Here is an 18,375-nt window from a genome sequence, read left to right as displayed (position 1 = left end):
GAAATCAAAAACTTGCACTAAAAAAAGGAAAATAAATATTAATTTCACAAATGCATATGTTGAGAAGAAATAAAATATTTACCATTATAAAGCACAACAAACTCACATTTATATAATAATTTACAAATTAAAAGAAATAGAAAAGCAAATTAAAACACACATGAACAGCACAGTGAGTAGGAACCCTAAAAATGCAATACTTTCTTTAACATCCCACAGGCACATGTTAAAAGGCAAACTCAACATGGCATCGACTCACTACTTTCAGTGCAGTAACAAATATTGAACAATGCACTTGGAAAACAACATGAACAAAACATCGCAACGCAAAAGCAACCATTCACTTTACAGCTGTGCCCAGAACAAAAGAAATTAATTGTGAAGTTACCACCACAAATCACTGAAAGAGAAACAGAGGTACTATCACTTCACAAGGAAACCCTTTTAAAATGATGGGAATGGTAGAATAGGTGCTGCTTGGCAGAACCGAACTGACCAGAAGCAGTACAGAGCTTTGGACCAGCTTTCAGTTTCATAGGAACAATGAAAGTGTGACATGTGATATAGTATGATAGGCTACAGAGGGGTCCAAAAGGATCAATGCCAAAACCAAGCTTGATCAGTTATCATTCTAATTTGGTTGAGTATTAGAAAATATTGTGACCTCAGACCTGTGCATTGCCTGTAACCTGCGGAGAAATATTCATAAATTAATAAATTGTGTTGATCAAGGAGGAAAGCTGTCAATCACTATTTTTTTTTTTAAACGTAGCTTATTAGTTTTTTCACCAGACATACATTAAGCATTATATTACTTCTCCTATCCCAGTCTCCAGGTGTCATATCGTGAAATGCTTCAACTCTTACAATCAATGTACCATTTTACTGCCAATCACTATTTAGTGATGTGATGGTCCTATTGTTGCTAAAAATAAGGTTCACTGATTGCTTCTTCAAGAGAACAGATTCAACTATAAACTGTAATATACCGCTTTAAATAAATTGTGTTGTGTACATAAGCGGAGACAAAAGTCGTAGTGTGTGCAAGCACTAGAGAAACATTTAAAAAAAACTATGTAAAAAAGTTAATTTCTATGTAGGTGTGTATGTATGATTAGTGATCAACAGATTTAGAGACATTAGGAACAGATTAGGAAAAAATAAACAAATGCGATTTGACGAACTTGTGCTTCTCTCTTGCAGGTTCTGTGGCCTTACCTCCTGGAGTTTATTATCCCTGTTCAGTTCACCGATGCCCTGACCCCGGTGTGTAAGAGTTTAATACAGCTGGCAGCTAAGAAACAAGAGGCTGGAGTTGCAACTCTACTCATAAATTATGAAACAAACGGTGTGTATTCTTTCAAACAGTAAAGAGAAGCTTACTTTAATTGTTTATTTCAAATAAGGTGATATTGCAGTTACATAGTTAGGAAAACGTTTCCATTGTATTTATTTGATAGAATGAACTTAACTTGAACTACCCAACAACACCATGTAACTTCATTTACATGTAACATTTGGAATCACATATGCTTTTTATAAAAAACTGTAGCTACTATTTGCCATTAAAGTAGTAAACCATTCCCATGTGAATGCGTCAGTTTTCTCTACTATATTGAGTGGTCTAAAGGCTTCAATGATCATGTGGGCCAAATGCCCTTGATCAGTTACACCTGGGAAATTACATAGGATTCCAAACTATCTTATGAACTGCTTGAGAGGTGTTATCCTCCGAGATCTCTCTGCGGCCATAATTAATAATACTAATCCCAGATTTATGAAGCGTGACTTGTCACCCCATATCATATCCAGGCCCTGGGGGTCATCGGGGAGATTAAGTGAGCTATTGCCCAGAGCCACATGATGCTGAGCTGAGCTGAGCTGCTGCTGGTGCCGGGACTCGAACCGTGACCCCTGCGCTCTGGAGTCAGCTGCTCTTGCCGCTGCGCCACATCCCTCCTCATACTGGGCCTCATTCCCGGAACCTACTTCACCTAGGAACATAAACAGTAACAATTCCCAACAGGTATCAATATGAGGCAGTTAAATAATGTATGCAATCAGCATTACATGAACTAGAGACAAGGAGGCTCGAAGGTTTTAAAAGCTTGTTATTCACCAATTCAAGGGAGGGTGTTACACATGGACATACAGTTAGGCAGCACTGTACAGAGATAATCATGTGACAACCCGAAGGCACTTGGTGAGTGGTGATATATACAATGAGTGAAGGTGAAGAGGCAAGTGCTAAAGGTGGACAGCGTGAACGGCGCAAAGTGACAGAAAATAATACAATGATGGCTCCGCAAGATCAAGTTATAATCACTTAAATCATGAAACAAACAATTCTACAGGAGCACAAAACGTAAAATGCGCCATGAAATTGCGCTGTGATGTCGACGGCGTTTCGATCCCCGTGAGTCGGGATCGTCATCAGGACAGGGTTGTCGAATTCAGGCAGTGTTGTGCACGCATTAGCAATCGCGTGAATAGCTGGAAACCTGGCAGTGGCTAAAGGTGCGGCGTCTGGTTTGGAATATGCTTAGCCGAAGGCCGGACCAAGGGGGCTGCGCCTGAATGAAGCAGGGCGGCCGGAGGCGGTGAAGGCTCTCAATCGTGCGGGCGGCTCGCGGTGAATGCTGAGCTCCGTCACCTAGGAACAAGCACTGATAGAATCAGTTAGTCTTGATTCAATGCTTGCACACATGCTCGAATAAATAGAGTTCATTCTAGGGGACACAAATGTATGCAGATTTAATTCCAACCACTCCTGCCCTCTGCTGATGTGTGATCACACCTCTACTTCTTCGTAATTTAAAAAAACATTGCAGAGCTGTTAGATCTAGGCTTAATGTGCTAACTTTTACAAAAACATTCACAATCACAATTCACAAAGGCTGTAAGAGTACAAACATTATTGCAAGACCTATTGGCTTTGCTTGGGCTGACATTCCATTACCATCACACATATCTGAACCAAGTCCTGAATTTAGATGAGCTATACTCGCAGAGAGACGTACTGTGGTGATTCAAGTACATCAGCGCCCATGAGGTGAACCATTTTGGATACAGTACCCAAGTATGAGGGAATTCTCAATTTTTAAAATATATTTTGGCAGATGTGTGCATTATAATTTTAAATGCTGGAGAAATGGCCAAAGATGGTGGCAATAGGGTGGTCTGTATTCCATTTGTATTCTGAAAATCTGTATCTTAACATTGTTCATATAAATTAGAAAATGCATTCTAAATACCCACAGGATAAGTGGGGGATACATTGGAGATATCTTCAACATCATTAGGCCTAAGAACTGAATAGTCCTGCCTACGCACAGGATCCCAGGGCACGTGTGTGTGTGTGTGTGTGTGTGTGTGTGTGTGTGTGTGTAGCTTTTTACTAGAAAAGAATACTTATATTGAAAAAAACAGCTAACTTTGGAGCCTGTCAACAGGCTAATGTCCATATTTAATCTGTTTATTATTTTTGGTGAAAAAAAGCTATTAAACTAAATAGTGACTACATTAACAGCATAATTCAAGAAAAGAAATGAAGGGCCATGTTACCAGATTGGCTTCTGTAGACAGGAGAGTAAAACTCGCACATGAATTAATGGGTGGGCTCTATGCCCACTGGAAGTTAACAGTATGTCTCACAACCGATAGCTCATGTGCTATCTTAGGCACGACTTAACAATGCTGTACTCTTGCCAGTGTAGAAACAGGTACCAAGATAGCAACGTATTGGTATTACACTCCTGTCCGTCTCCACAAATGCAACCCATCAAAAGATCCTTTATGCTGACGAGGGTGCGGTTTACCAGGCACCCTGAACCACGTCCTGTGGGATTGCCCTCGTCTGCAGTCCTACTGGACGCAGGTACAACGGGCATAGATACGCATTTCGATACGGAACTGTCCCGTTGCCAGCATGTATCCTCCTGGGTTTACCGAGCGCCCTCATGTTCCCTCTCAAATCACGTAGGGGCCGCCAAATTGCACTAGCCCTAGAGGCATCCCTTTAAAACATTTTCACACACTGGGGTTCCTCCCGCTAACCTACGTACTCGAAATAGCTGCACCGCATGTGGTACATTCTTGGCATGGAGAGGATCTCCCTTTCACTTACTTATAAGAGCACCTCATTTCCCAAGTTGTTGGAACCCTTTTTATCGCTGTTATCTACTGAGTTCAACAAAATTACCTGCCCTAAATATTTGAGGTTGCTGTGCCTTACTGAACAGGTGCAGGAGGCCTCTCAAAGTGCAACATAACCAGCTAGGACACATGCAAAGCCTGGGGGGGTGGCGGGATGAGGGCTTGGACTTGGGGTGGGGGTTAGATGTTGGTGTTGCTAATCAAGAACTCTATAGATATATATCTATACATAACTGGGTCAATTACCTCCAGTTTGCATCTACTGTAGAGACCCCCGTGCCACTCTCTAATCAATAGGGTGGACTAAACTGTGGGTTCAGCACCACCTTGCCCACTGCTGTTTAAATCTTTTGTCGTGTTCATGAGACCCATTATTAAAAAATATTTCATTTCTAAGGCTCACTTGTGATTCATAGACAGCCGAATAGCCACCTCAGCCGAACAGCCGAATAACCACCTCAGTGTAGCACTGATCTTATCGGAGATATTAGCACATGGGGGCTCTCACTGAAAATGTCAGCCTTGTTTGCTGGCCAGACAGCACCCCTTATAACACTTCTTGTTAGCTTTATTTGCTAGATGAAGAAACAATCGGATTGTTATACACATTCATGAAAACCTTTAATCAAAAGTGAAATCCAGTTTTTCTACCTTCTTAACCCCTTTAGAGCTTGTAAATAAACCTCCCCAGTGCTGCGCTGTCCATTGGAACTAGTGCTGAATGGACGTCCAACGGTCGTGCGCAGCACTGGGGAGGTAGTGGCCGTGACGACCGTTGGCCGACGGCAGCAATTAAGGGGTTAAGATGGGTTCCGGTCTTATGTATTTGTCATGTTATGCATATTTGTAGAGCACACTATGAGCCAGGAGGCTATTCTACTTGTAAGGCCAGGTCTTCAGCTTCTTGTGCAATTTAAGAAGTAAGGAAGAGGCTCTTAAGGGCAGCGGTGCGATATAGACACTATGCACCCTAATAAAGCACACAGCACTTTATTTAAATTATTTTTGTCGATATTATCAGAAAAAATTCAAATTTACATCAAACAAAATAAACAAGTGATTTTGTTTCAAATACATCCTATATATTATACTGTAATATTGTTGTATTTGTTACTTTTATGGCTGAATGTTCAGACAAATAAAAGTTAATCGGAACATGTCTGATGAACATCAGTTGATGGACTCCCAACTTAGAGTGGTTTAAGTTGGGATGCTCAGATAGGCAGCAGGCGGTATGTACACTTTGGTATCCATATTAAGTCCCAGAGGGGTCTACCAACCACAGAGTCCATATGGACCCATTGTTTGTCGGAGGCTCAGAAGGAGCAGTTGGCCATTACTCTCAGCTGGGCTACTTTAAAATAGAGTCTAAAATCAGGAAGGGCAAGACTACCAATCAATCCTGTTTTAGCCAGTCTATGGACTTTTGAAACAACCTTGCCATCCTTGCTTGACAGATAAATCGCAGAGTTAGTGAGCACAGCTTGTAGAGTAAAAACGAGGGAAGGATGATTAAAAAAGCTTGAAAAAGGTATAATGTAGGTGGGATTAGTGTAATTCTGGCTGCATTTATCCTTCCTAGCCAAGAGAGGAAAAGTGGGGACCATCGACTCGACTAGTCTCATATAGTAGCAGGTAATTTAGGGGAGTCTGTGGCAAGTAGGTCTTGGAATCTAGGTGTAATGTGTGGTCCCAAATATTGAATGAGTTTTTTGGCTTTGCAGAGCTGTGTCTGTACAGACAACGTGTAGCTCTCTTTTGGGGAAAGTGTAAGATCTAGGATATCCTATTTGCGATTGTTAACTTTAAGCCTTAAACAGCTTCAAACTCCTGCAAGAGCCACGTGAGGTTCCACATATAATCCGCTGTTTGGCCAAAGACTATAAATCTTCATCCGCAAAAAAGGGCTGGTTTATGTTCATTTCCGGCATTCTTGCAAAAAGGACGTCCCTTGCCTTCCCATCCTGTCAGAACTTAGTTGCCAAGATTTCAAGACTTATAGCGAAGATAATTGCAGGGAAGGGGGGAGACTTTTCTTATGCCCCTGCACAGATAAAATGGTGCTGATAGCTTACTATTTAATTGTACCCTCTCTGGGGGAATGGTATCCAGCCAGTACCATGCAGATAAAGTTTGGGTCTAATTTTAAGCACTCTTGGGTAAGTCAGAAGGAGCCCCAGACTCCCCAGTCGAGGCCTTTCACAATCTTGAGATACCAGTACTGCTGGGATGTTCTAATTTTTGACTTTTTCGACAAGGTGAATAACCCTCTTGTTATCATGAATCTAGCGTGCCTTAATGAACCTCGGGTTATCAGGGTGCATCAGTCCAGGCACGAGCGACTCCACTCTGCATGCCAGAATCTTTGTGTATAATTGCAGGGTGATAGGCCTCCAGGATGAACAAAGTTGCTCCATCTTCCCCGCTCCATCTTCCCCTGCTTCAGAAATAGAGATATCTGGTCGTCAAATATTGGAGTAACCTTCGCCTCCTGTCTAATAAAGTTGAAAGGCTGTGTGAGACAGGCAATCAGAGTGACAGCAAGGTGTTTGTAAAAATAAGCGGTGAGCCCATCAGAGCCTGGTGGTTAGCCCATCAGAGCCTGGCGGCTTTAGAGATAGGCCCCTCCAGCTCTGCTGCCTGAGTTGCTGAGATGCAGGGTAAGTGCACGGAGTCTAGATATATCAATTGTTGACATATGGTTGTCCGATCAGCACTGGGACCTTTATACCTTTTGCAGAAATACCACCCATTCCTCTAGGCACGAATGCAGAACTATCAAAATGCCAGAGACAGATTTTCCACTACAACCTTCAGTCTCTAAGGTTGACTGCTTGGATCCTAAATTCAATGAGTTTGAGAACACAGATATCCCTGGGCACCAAAAAATCCCTTGGCACAATACCAAGCTTTGTCCTCGAGTGAAGCCTATACTCGCTCCTTTCGAGTGAGAGCTGCGACTCTCTGGAATGCGCTCCCTTTGGAAATCCGCCTCCTGGATGATCTATTATCATTTCGTAGGGCCCTGAAAACCTTCCTGTTTTAATCTTTCTTGTTTATTATCCTCGTTTTCTTTGTTGCTGGTTTTAGTGTTGTGTTGTGTTCACCTTTCCCTGCGCCAGGACGCTCCTTCGCTGGAGCATCTGTGCGCATTAAAAATGATAATAACATAACACAACATAACATACCTCTAAAAGGAGAAGGTTCTTTCTGTAGTGCTCTTAAAAAAGTTTGTACTCCTTCCAGGTCTAAGTTCACCTGATCTTACCTTACCTTTTAGAACTGGTTAAATCAAGACTAATCGAGTGTGCTTCATGAAAATTCACCTGGCAGTATCTCATTTCATAAGCGCCCTCCAAATGAATCTTCAATGTGGTCCTATAGGATCATTAAGGAATTCAGAAATGGTCTGTTCAGAGTGTAGCCGCCACCAAGGACACCGCCAGTACTGTGGGAACTCAATACTGTTCTTTCCCGTTTGATGTTAGCTGCTTTTGAACCAATCCACCTAACTCATATAAAAGATCTCACCTGGGAGTTGGCACCTCTAATGACCATCAAATTGGCAAGAAGGTTAAGTAAGATTTAAGCTTTTATTGTGCTTGTTGCCGCGCTGCGAGCTGACACCGCGCTGTTTGATTTAAAAAGCTGCGCGTTAGAAGCAATTTGATTAGAAATTGACTGTTCTTAAACTTATGTGTTTTTAACTATTTTCGCCACCTCACTTACTTGTATTACCGAATCGCGATCCCCTGCTCAGTCACCACTCCCCTTGCTCTCTACCCTCAGGCCTTAGCCAATCGGCCGTCCAGGGGCGGAGCTTGAAGGCGGGATTCTAGTTAAACCCCAGCCTTTCGCTACAAACCGGCAATTGTGCTTGTTGCCGCGCTGCGAGCTGACATCGCGCTGTTTGATTTAAAAAGCTGCACGTTAGAAGCAATTTGATTAGAAATTGACCGTTCTTAAACTTGTGTTTTTAACTATTTTCGCCACCTCACTAACTTGTATTACCGAATCGCGATCCCCTGCTCACAGTCAACACTCCCCTTGCTCTCTACTCTCAGGCCTTAGCCAATCGGCCGTCCAGGGGCGGAGCTTGAAGGCGGGACACTAGGTCCAAATGCAGCCATTTGCACGGGAGCGCAGCGGACGGGCGCAGCAGGCGCGCCAGCAGGCGCGCCAGCAGGCAAGCCCGTCTGCGCCCGTCAGCGCCTGGCCGGGCCCTGGGGCCAGCGGCGCAGGGCGACTGCTCTCCTACCCTGCAAACACCCTCAGAGAGGTACAATCCGCGTACTCTCCACATCCCACTGCCCTAGCTGAGCGAATCAATTCCACGGGCATCTCTCGCTGGGCGCTCAGCCCCCCTGATATGCTGCAAAGTACAGGGTTGAACCCAATCAAAGTCACTGGGACCTGGTTATACAAGTGTTATGGACAGAGGGGTCCCGGACTTAAAGGAACAATTTATATACACTGCAAAGAATTTGTAGAAATGAAAAAGAAAACAAATGAAGAGGTACGATGTTTTTATTCACAACACACCTATATCAACCTTTTCATGGTTATATGGTATGTATCCAAGAAAAACATTAATTTCATCAAAATATTTTTGTGCCCACATACGAGGGGAGGGAAGTGCTGTGAGGGAGATCGGTGAACAAAAAGGAATTAGAACATAGTAATCATTTATATACACCAGTGGTCAATATTCATATATACATTCCTGAGGTGGTCCCCCTAGATCGGAGCCACACGAAAAATGCAATTGTCAATGTATTTTTACAAAGAACCAAAAACTCCTAAATAGCTGTGCAAATCCTGATTAACAATAGGAGTTGGTAAACGTAGTGAGAATAGTCAAGGTTTCGACCCTAAGGCGGTGTAGGGTAGATCGCCCTTACAAAGCGGGTCTTCATCAGGACTGGGGGGACGGTTGGCAAGCCTCTTAGGGTAAAAAGAATAGAAAAACTCATCAAAAATACGGGTCTAAAGAGAATCCCAAAAATGTCATAGCGGGGGCACCCGCTAGGCAGAGTCATTAAAATACCTACAATATGCGAGGACTAACATTCATGATCAATTCGTTTGGTGAGCAGACAATGGGCAGATTGGATGGCCAGCATGGCGTCATTAAAATACCTACAATATGCGAAGACTAACATTCATGATCAATTCGTTTGGTGAGCAGACAATGGGCAGATTGGATGGCCAACATGGCGTTTTACCTTAAGAAAGGAGCAAGTGGGCTGGCATCAGGTGTTTCCAAACAGGCCTCGTACTTTAATCTAGATCCACAAGAGAGCCATAATTAGGGTGAATACTGTTAGCGTGTACACAGAGGGTTTGACACACAGACCAACGTGGTACGTTGCATTCACAGTGGTTTACCTTTGGTCCCAGGATTCTAGGTCAGGACCGTTAAGAAATGTCTGCATCTATAAGAAAGGAGGGGGAGGACTAATCATTAAAAACTCGGGGTCATCCCAATTGACGATAGGGTTTCTCGGAATGAAGCTTACAGCAACCCGTAACTGGCTTACCTAATACGATTGCTTTACCGGCTTTTTCGAGGTCTAGAGGCAGTCAATGCACGCGTCGTTCGTAACCAGGAAGTGAACCTGGCAGTGGGCATGGTTGCGTTTATATCGAGAGCTAATGAAACTGAAAAACAGACAAGCCGATAGGTTGCTAAGTAACAGTGAACACATTACATCTCGTCATGAGCCACGGGGTTACGATTATATCAAGTGCAATTGAGACTGAAAACAGACTCGTCCATGGGTTGCTAGGTAACAGTAAACACATTAAATCTCGTCATGAGCCACGGAGTTTAAGAACGAAAGAATTTTACTTTTAACCCGTGCGTGGTTACACGTTCATGTTTATGTGTGTCTGGATGTTTACTAAGGCGGAGCGAACATCTGTTCAGCCTAAAGACAACTATTGGGACGATTTTCTTCCGTATAAACGTGTATCTCCCTAAAGGTGTGTTTCTTTAGGGCACGGGTGTTATTAATATTACTATACAAAGTGGGCCAAAGCTGGTGTACCTGACAGACACGTTGGTAAAAACCATGACCACAGATTGATATTACTCATAATGAACAGTTGTTGCCAGACTGAACAATGAAATAGTTGAAAAAGGGTTATTTGAAGAACATACTGAGAAAAAGAATATGGATGGTAATTTCAAAGAAAAACAGAATTGATAAAATCTACATCGTTGTGCATGTACCTACCCAACATGGTGGTAAAATACACAACTCATTTTTATGTCATTGTAGTGTTGGCAGAGGCCATAGAATAGTAGATCAGAAAGATTTACAGGACAGCTGGTTCAGAGATAGGAAGATTTATAGAACAGCCAGTTGTGCAAAGCTACTCTCAGACTCATTCAGGCCATTTTGTACAGAATCGAAAAAATCTATCCATTTGAGTTCTCTAACATTGAGGATAGGGGCAATGTTTCTGCCTCTTGGGCCAAGTTTCACTTGTTCGAGTACAAGCCACTTAAGGGTTTCAGGGAGATGATTTTCTTTTATACAGTGTTCAACTATGGGCGCCCCACTCACTTTACACCTGACCCGGCTACAATGTTGTAGAAAGCGCATTTTGACGCGTTGTTGCGTTTGGCCGACATAAATTAAGTCACATGGGCAGACTATACAATACACCACATCTGTGGTGTTGCAGTTGGTATGTGTTTTCAATTTCATGCGGTGGTGTTTGAAAAGGAACTCCTTCGTTTGAATAGTGGAGGGACATGCCTTACAATTGCCACACTTGAAGTGGCCCACAATGGGTGGAAGGTTCCAGAGTGAGGTGATGGTTGGTGTGGATGTACTTTCCAAGTATGAGCATACCACATGATCGCAAATGTTTTTGGCCTTCTTGAAAGAATGCAGGGGTAAACTATAGGACCCAAGATCCTCCGAGATTATTGTCCAGTGTTTGTTTACCGCTTTTTTAATTGCATTGCTCCTGGTTGAAAAAGTGGTTACACATATTAGACGTTGATCTTCATTTTTGGTACGTTCATTCGGTTGTAGCAAAGTCTCTCGGGGATTGAACCACGCTCTCTTCCGTGCCTTATTAGTCAGACGTTTTGGATAACCACGTTCAATGAGGCGATCCATGAGGTTCTCTGACTGTTCTATGTAATCCTCCTTCTTGCTGCACTTGCGGCGGATCCTTAAAAATTGTCCGAAGGGCAGATTGTCCCCAAGACCCCTCGGAGGATGACTGGAGTACTGGAGTAATGAGTTCCGTTCTGCTGGTTTCCTAAAAAGGGTCGTATGTAGGATAACATCCTCTGTAATGATGGAAAGGTCAAGAAAGTCTATTTTGGTCTTATCAAATTGTATGGTGAATTGAATATCCTGAGATTTACTGTTGAGCCACGTGAATAAATTTTTGATTTCAGTTTCTGTGCCAGCCCAAATCAGGAGGATATCGTCAATGTACTGCATCCATAGTTGTATGATAGACCTGAATGGATTGGAGTCATTGAGAATAAAGGTATTCTCAAAAGTAGACATTAAGATTATCGCTAGATCAGGTGCATAGGCCGCCCCCATTGCAACTCCCTTCGTCTGTAGGTAGAAACAGTTCTGGAATATGAAAAAATTGCGCATCATTGCGATTTTAAGCAGCAGGATGATGAATGCAGTAGGGACAAGTACTGGTGCTTCACGTCTGTCCAATGCCAAAGTACCCACAACCAGTGCTTCTTCCTGGGGGATACTAGTGTAAAGCGACACAATATCGCAAGTGGCCAGGAGTTCTTCATTAGAATTAAACAGACGTCCGTCCATTATATTGATTGTATGCGTGGTGTCACGGAGATATGTTTCAGTTTGTTCAGCCAGTGGCTTCAGGAAAAAGTCAATGTACCGGCATAAAGGTTCAAGTATTGAGCCGCAACCGGATACAATAGGTCGTCCGGGCGGATTTCACAAGTTCTTGTGTACTTTGGGCAACGTATATATGGTTGGAATACAGGGATTCTTATGGTTCAAGTATTGGTATTCTTGATCAGACAGAAAACCTTGTTCCAAACCATCTTTGGTGACTCTTTGAATCTCAGCTGCAAGCTCCTTCGACGGATCACTAGGCAGTTTTTTATAGCTGATCCCATCACTTAACTGCCTCATAATCTCTTCCTTGTAATTATCCACATCATGCACAATGATGGCACCACCTTTGTGAGCAGGCTTGACTATGACGTTCTTGTTGTCCCTGAGAGATGATAAAGCAAGTTTCTCGGCTTTGCTGATATTATATTTCGTATATTTCTTCTCGTTTAGAATCTTCTTTACGTCACGTAGAACTAGGCTCTCGTATGCCAGGATCCTTTGGGTCATCGCATAGGTTGGGGGTACAAAAGTCGATGGTATTCGGAGGCCAGTGGTGGATACATTAGTCTGTGATGGTTTGTCTTTGAAAAAGTATCGAAGTCTGATTTTGCGGAAAAAATTATGCAGTTCAGCAATAGTTGTAAAAACATTAGGTAGAGCAGTGGGTACAAATGATAAACCGCGACTGAGTATTTTGACTTCCTCCTCCTTCAGAGTGTATGAAGAAATATTTATCACCGGGTTGTTCAACGGTCTCACCACCTGTAGTTCTTTCGACGGGTTGATCTCTCCCCATGTTCCTCCTGGGGAAAGTGAACTTGTTTCACACCTCTTCCTCTCCCGCTGTCCCACGCCGCTTCCATGTTCTGTTTACCCCTGCCAGTGCCTCTGTTCCAATTGTTGCCTCTGCATCGTGGGGGTCTCCATCCACCCTGTCCTAAAAAGGGTTAGGTGGGTACGCTGGACCGTATGGGACTTGATATCCGTAAGCTCCACTCGGACCTGCTTGCTCAGAGTCTTCTCCAGAGCTATAGGATGAGTCAGAAAACGTTGTGAAGTTTCGTCTGCCTCTAAAGCCACCACGGCCACGGTTGGTGAATCGACCTTGGGAGTCTTGGCGATAGTATTCCTCTTGTAAATAGGGGTACGTCTTCTTTTTATCGTAAAGTCGCACATCACGTGCAAGCTTCTCTAGTTTCTTCTTAATGGTGGTGGTTTCAAAATCCTGAAGTGTCGCAACCAATTTCGTCAGTGCTTCTTTTGAGTTGGTTTGTGTTGTATCACCGGCAATTTCAGCTTTCAAATCTGTTATCTGTCTGGTGAGAATTTGAACTTGCTCTGCCGCCGTCTCGATTTCCAACACCATCCAGTGTCTCGAACAGTTATTAGCGACAAAGCTAAACCCTTCCCTAAATTTCGGGATGTCCACAAATATCGCCGGTTCTTCCTTAACTTGCAATTCAGTTGGAATAATGTTAGATTGTAGGCACTGTGCCAAAAAATGTCCATGTAGTTTTGTTCTAATCTATTTTTTCTCCAGGCGTTTCAATTTTCTAATCTTATCATTGAGTGTAAAGTCAATGGGCAGTATATTGGGAGAAAGAAAATTGTTAGCAGGGTCATGTACAAGTTGTTGTATCCTCAATGTTAGAGAACTCAAATGGATAGATTTTTTCGATTCTGTGCAAAATGGCCTGAATTAGTCTGAGAGCAGCTTTGCACAACTGGATGTTCTATAAATCTTCCTATCTCTGGACCAGCTGTCCTGTGAATCTTTCTGATCTACTATTCTATGGCCTCTGCCAACACTGCAATGACATAAAAATGAGTTGTGTATTTTACCACCATGTTGGGTAGGTACATGCACAACGAGGTAGATTTTATCAATTCTGTTGTTTTTCTTTGAAATTACCATCCATATTCGTTTTCTCTGTATGTTCTTCAAATAACCCTTTTTCAACTATTTCATTGATCTGAAAGAGACATGTTAGTATTAGATTCCTTACCTTAGAATATCCCCAGGCGTCAGACTGGATCCGGAAATGTTTTGCGTAGCAGTACCCTTGCGCGTCGGAAGGCGTCGTCTGCGGGTCCGTCGTCGGCGCCGTGATGACTTCGTCGGAGTACTTAGACGCCGCCTCCGCGTGCTGACGACAGTTCTTCTTTTTTCCGTGCCAGCAGCGCAGATCTGGAAAAAGTGGTACCTTAGTTACTTTTTGACTAACTCTTTTTGATCTCCTTTCTCGAGTCTTCGACTCCTCATCGGTGCCGGTAGGGATGCCTGGTTTCAAACCATGTGAGGATTGCGACCGACTGATGTCGGTAACGGACCCTCACCGTCGGTGTCTCCACTGTCACGGCGTCGACCACGACGACAAGGTCTGTTCCGACTGCCGGGCTCTGACTTCGAAAGCTAGATGGGAGCGGTCCCGTAAGCGACTCGAACTCCGGCAGTCGGCCCCGCGCCAGGAGAGGTCCCGATCCGAACGGAGGTCGAGGGACCGGTCGCGGGAGAGGAGCCATCATAGCTCCGGGAGTCGACATCACTCCTCAGGGTCGAAGTCGTCGGGTAAGCATAAGAAGTCGAAGAGACGTCATCGCTCTTCCGACTCCCCCCGACGCTCGCGCGATGCGGCCGGGGGTTCGGGTGGCACCGCCTCCGTCGGAGTCGCAGGCGCCGCGTCCGGCTCCATACCCTTCGGTCCCTTGGCCTCACGCGACGCCGGAAGAGATCGAGCGGTACCTCGTGGCCATGAGGTCCCTCTCTCCTCCGACGGGTTCCGTGGTGCCTTCGGGCCCAGCGGCCCCGTTTGGGGGTTCTAGCGGGTCGGGGGCTTCGGCGCCGACGGGTGCTTCGACTCAGTCGCCGCCGGCGCCGCAGGGCCCCACTGGATCCGGATCCGGGTCGTCGCCGGTGGATCTAACGACCTCCCCGGTGCTGGTCCCTCAGGTGTCCCCACCGGCACCGTCCTCGGGAGGCGCCGTCCCCGACTGCTCTCTCGACCCGGTTCCGGCGCCGGTGCGGCGCCGCTGGGCGCCGCTTCTGACGCCGTTCGGAGAATTCGTTTTCCATGAACCGGCCCCATCTTTTCCCAACCCTGAGTACCAGGAGATGGGTGATGAGGAGGATTGGGAGGGGTCTGAGGACCCTCTGGCACGATAATGCCAGTCTCAAGAGGACTGGCAGGTGAACTTGGGGAGGCCAGTGGTATTGACACTTCGCCTGACACTGGCTTTCTCTCACCTCCTACCGTGGCTACGGAGGAGGGGGCAACCTATAGTGTGGTGTTGAGGGCAGCCAAGGCATTGGGCCTTGAGCTCCCCATCGCGGCCGTGAGAACTAACCTCCTCACCGAGGTCCTTAAGCCGCAGTCATGCTCGGCTGAGCCTCTGCTGCCGTTTAATGAGGCCTTAACCGACGTTCTTTTGGGCACTTGGTCCAGGCCCGCTACGGGTTCGCCCGTAGATAGGAACGTGGCCAGACGCCACCGCCCGGCCCCGGGCGACCCATGTTTCCTGTCCACCCACCCCACTCCCGAGAGCCTGGTCATCCAGGCCTCCAATTCCCAAAACGCGTTCCCGTCGGCTCCGCCGGACAGGGAATCCAAGAGGTATGAGCAGTATGGTAAAAAGATCTTCTCATAACTTAGTCTGGGTCTGCGGTCTTCCAACACCGCGTGCCTCTTGGGCCGTTACACCCACTCTCTGTGGGATACGGTTGCGGAAGTGCTGCCAGAGTGTCCGTTGGAGGTACGGGCCATACTCGGCCAAGCCCTTGTGGAGGGCCAGGATGCAGCCAAATATTCTATCCGGTGTGGGCTGGATACCACCGACTCGCTAGGTAGAGCGATGGCAATGACATTGGCGGTCAGACGCCACGCCTGGTTGAGGCCCGCCAACTTTTCGGCCGATGTCCAGAACACGTTGATGGCCATGCCGTTTGATGGCCGTCGCCTCTTTGGCGACAAAGCAGACCATGCGCTTGAGCGCTTTAAGGACTCCAGGGCTACGGCCAAGTCCTTGGGCCTCTCGGCCCCTTGCCAGCAATCGGCTGCTTTTCACTCCTTTCGTGGCCACGGAAGGGGTGTACCCACACGTGCTGCCAGCCACGCTCCGCAGGGCAATACCCAACGCGGTGGCGGCCGTGGGAACCGCCGTACTGGCGGTAGGGGTCAACGGCGAGGTCAGTCCACACCTTCCCCCGCAGCATCCGCCTCAAAACCCTCCTAGTCTGTGCTTTCAGGCCCATGTGACGCCAGTGGGGGTCAGGGTTCGCCATCACCTCCTCCACTGGCGCACTGTCACATCGGACAGGTGGGTGCTGCAGATCGTCCGAAGGGGCTACTCCCTCACCTTCGAGGCGACTCCTCCAGCCATGCCACCGCAGAACCACCGTGTATCGGGGGATCATTTACGACTTCTGCAGGAGGAAGTTACGGCCCTCTTGGCCAAGGGTGCCATCGAGTGCGTTCCTGGGCCAGAAGTAGGGTGTGGTTGCTATTCCCACTACTTTCTGGTACCCAAGAAGGGCAAAGGGGGCCTACGCCCTATCTTGGACCTCAGGAATGTCAACGGCTTCCTCCGGAAGGAGAAGTTCAAAATGCTGACACTGGCTCCGGTCTTAGCTGCCCTGGACCCAGGAGACTGGATGGTAGCGTTGGACTTGCAGGACGCTTATTTCCACATCCCCGTCCTGCCGGCCCACCGGCGCTACCTGCGGTTCACGGTTGGCCACGAGCACTTTCAGTTTACCGTGCTCCCCTTCGGCCTTACCAGCGTCCCACGGGTGTTCACAAAGGTGATGGCGGTGGTCGCAGCTCATCTGCGCAGGTTAGGGGTTTCAGTCTACCCCTACCTCGACGACTGGTTGTTAAAGGCGGGCTCGCCCCGGACAGTCGTCAGCCACCTCCAGACTACGGCAGATCTCCTGCACCAGCTGGGGTTCTCCATCAATGTGCCAAAGTCACACCCATGCCCCTCTCAGAAGCTCCTCTTCATCGGAGCGGTTCTAGACTCGGCGCGGGTTCGGGTTTATCCACCCGAACAGCGGGTCCGGGATATTAAGGCTCTGATTCCCATCTTTCAGCCGTTATCCCAGGTCTCGGTCAGGTTGACGCTGCGGCTTCTGGGGCTGATGGCCTCCTGCATCCTTCTGGTGCATCACGCCAGGTGGCGGATGCGGGCTCTGCAGTGGGACCTGAAGTTTCAGTGGGCCCAGCATCAGGGCAACCTGTCCGACCATGTCCTGATCTCGGAGGGCACTGCGAGACAGCTGCAGTGGTGGCTCACGCACCGCGATTGGGTCAGCGGCAGATCCCTCTCCCTACCCCAACCGAAGCACGTAGTTGTGACTGACGCGTCCCTCCAGGGCTGGGGAGGCCACAATTGAGAGTCGGAGATCAGAGGCCTCTGGTCTCCGGCGGAGGCCCGGCTCCTCATCAACCTGTTGGAGTTACGGGCGATTCGTCTTGCACTGAAGGCATTCCTCCCCTCTGTCCGGGGGAGTGTAGTGCAGGTGTTCACGGACAACACCACCGCCATGTGGTACTGCAACAAACAGGGCGGGGTGGGGTCGTGGACCCTTTGCCAGGAGGCTCTGCGCCTATGGCAATGGCTGGAACGCCAGGGCGTGACCCTGGTGGCTCAAAACCTGGCAGGTTCTCTGAACGCCAGGGTGGACGAGCTCAGCCGTCGGTGCATGATGGATCATGAATGGCGTCTGAACTCGGACGTGGCGCAAGGCCTCTTTCAGCGATGGGGAGAGCCTTGGTTAGATCTATTCGCCACCGAAGAGAACGCGCAATGTCATCAGTTCTGCGCGTTGGAATTTCCAAGGCGGCATTCGCTCGGCGACGCTTTTCGTCGCGAGTGGAGTTGCGGTCTGTTGTATGCCTTTCTGCCTATACCACTTCTGCCCAGAGTGCTGAAGAAGATCAAGCGCGACCGGGCCCAAGTCATCCTTGTGGCTCCGGACTGGGCACGAAGGTACTGGTATCTAGAGCTACTCAGTATGTCAGTCGATCCCCCGGTTTGTCTGCCTCTTCAGGAGGACCTTCTGTGGCAGCAGCAGGGCACGGTCCTCCACCCGAACCTGTCCAGTCTCCACCTCCATGCTTGGAGATTGAGCGGCGACAGTTGAGGCCATTTGACTTGCCTCCTGAAGTCTGTAATGTCATTCTGGCAGCCAGGTGTCCCTCCACAAAAACAGTATACGCCTGCAGCAGGAACAGATTTGTGGCATGGTGCACAGCAAAGGCTGTGGATCCTCTTGCTGCCCCTCTCTCTGAGGTTCTTCTCTTCCTTCTTTCTCTTGCCCATCAGGGCTCTGCTCTGGGCACTATCAAGGGCTACCTTTCTGCCCTTT

General features: G+C 47.1%; 1 protein-coding gene across 5 annotated transcripts in view; it reads left to right on the top strand.

The window, feature by feature from the left end:
- MROH1 (maestro heat like repeat family member 1) overlaps window positions 1-18,375 on the top strand; it is a 2,054,050-nt gene that overhangs the window by 738,933 nt on the left and 1,296,742 nt on the right. For all 5 annotated transcript variants that reach the window (XM_078686516.1, XM_078686513.1, XM_078686514.1 and 2 more), the window contains one exon: window positions 1,204-1,348. In XM_078686516.1, coding sequence (XP_078542642.1) covers window positions 1,204-1,348 — 145 coding nt within the window. The remainder of the gene's footprint in view (window positions 1-1,203; window positions 1,349-18,375) is intronic.

The sequence above is a fragment of the Lissotriton helveticus genome, chromosome 4_1, assembly GCF_964261635.1.
Source record: "Lissotriton helveticus chromosome 4_1, aLisHel1.1, whole genome shotgun sequence".
Lineage (NCBI taxonomy): Eukaryota > Metazoa > Chordata > Amphibia > Caudata > Salamandridae > Lissotriton > Lissotriton helveticus.
Note: the sequence above shows the minus strand (reverse complement) of the source record. Positions and strands in the feature narration are given on the sequence as shown.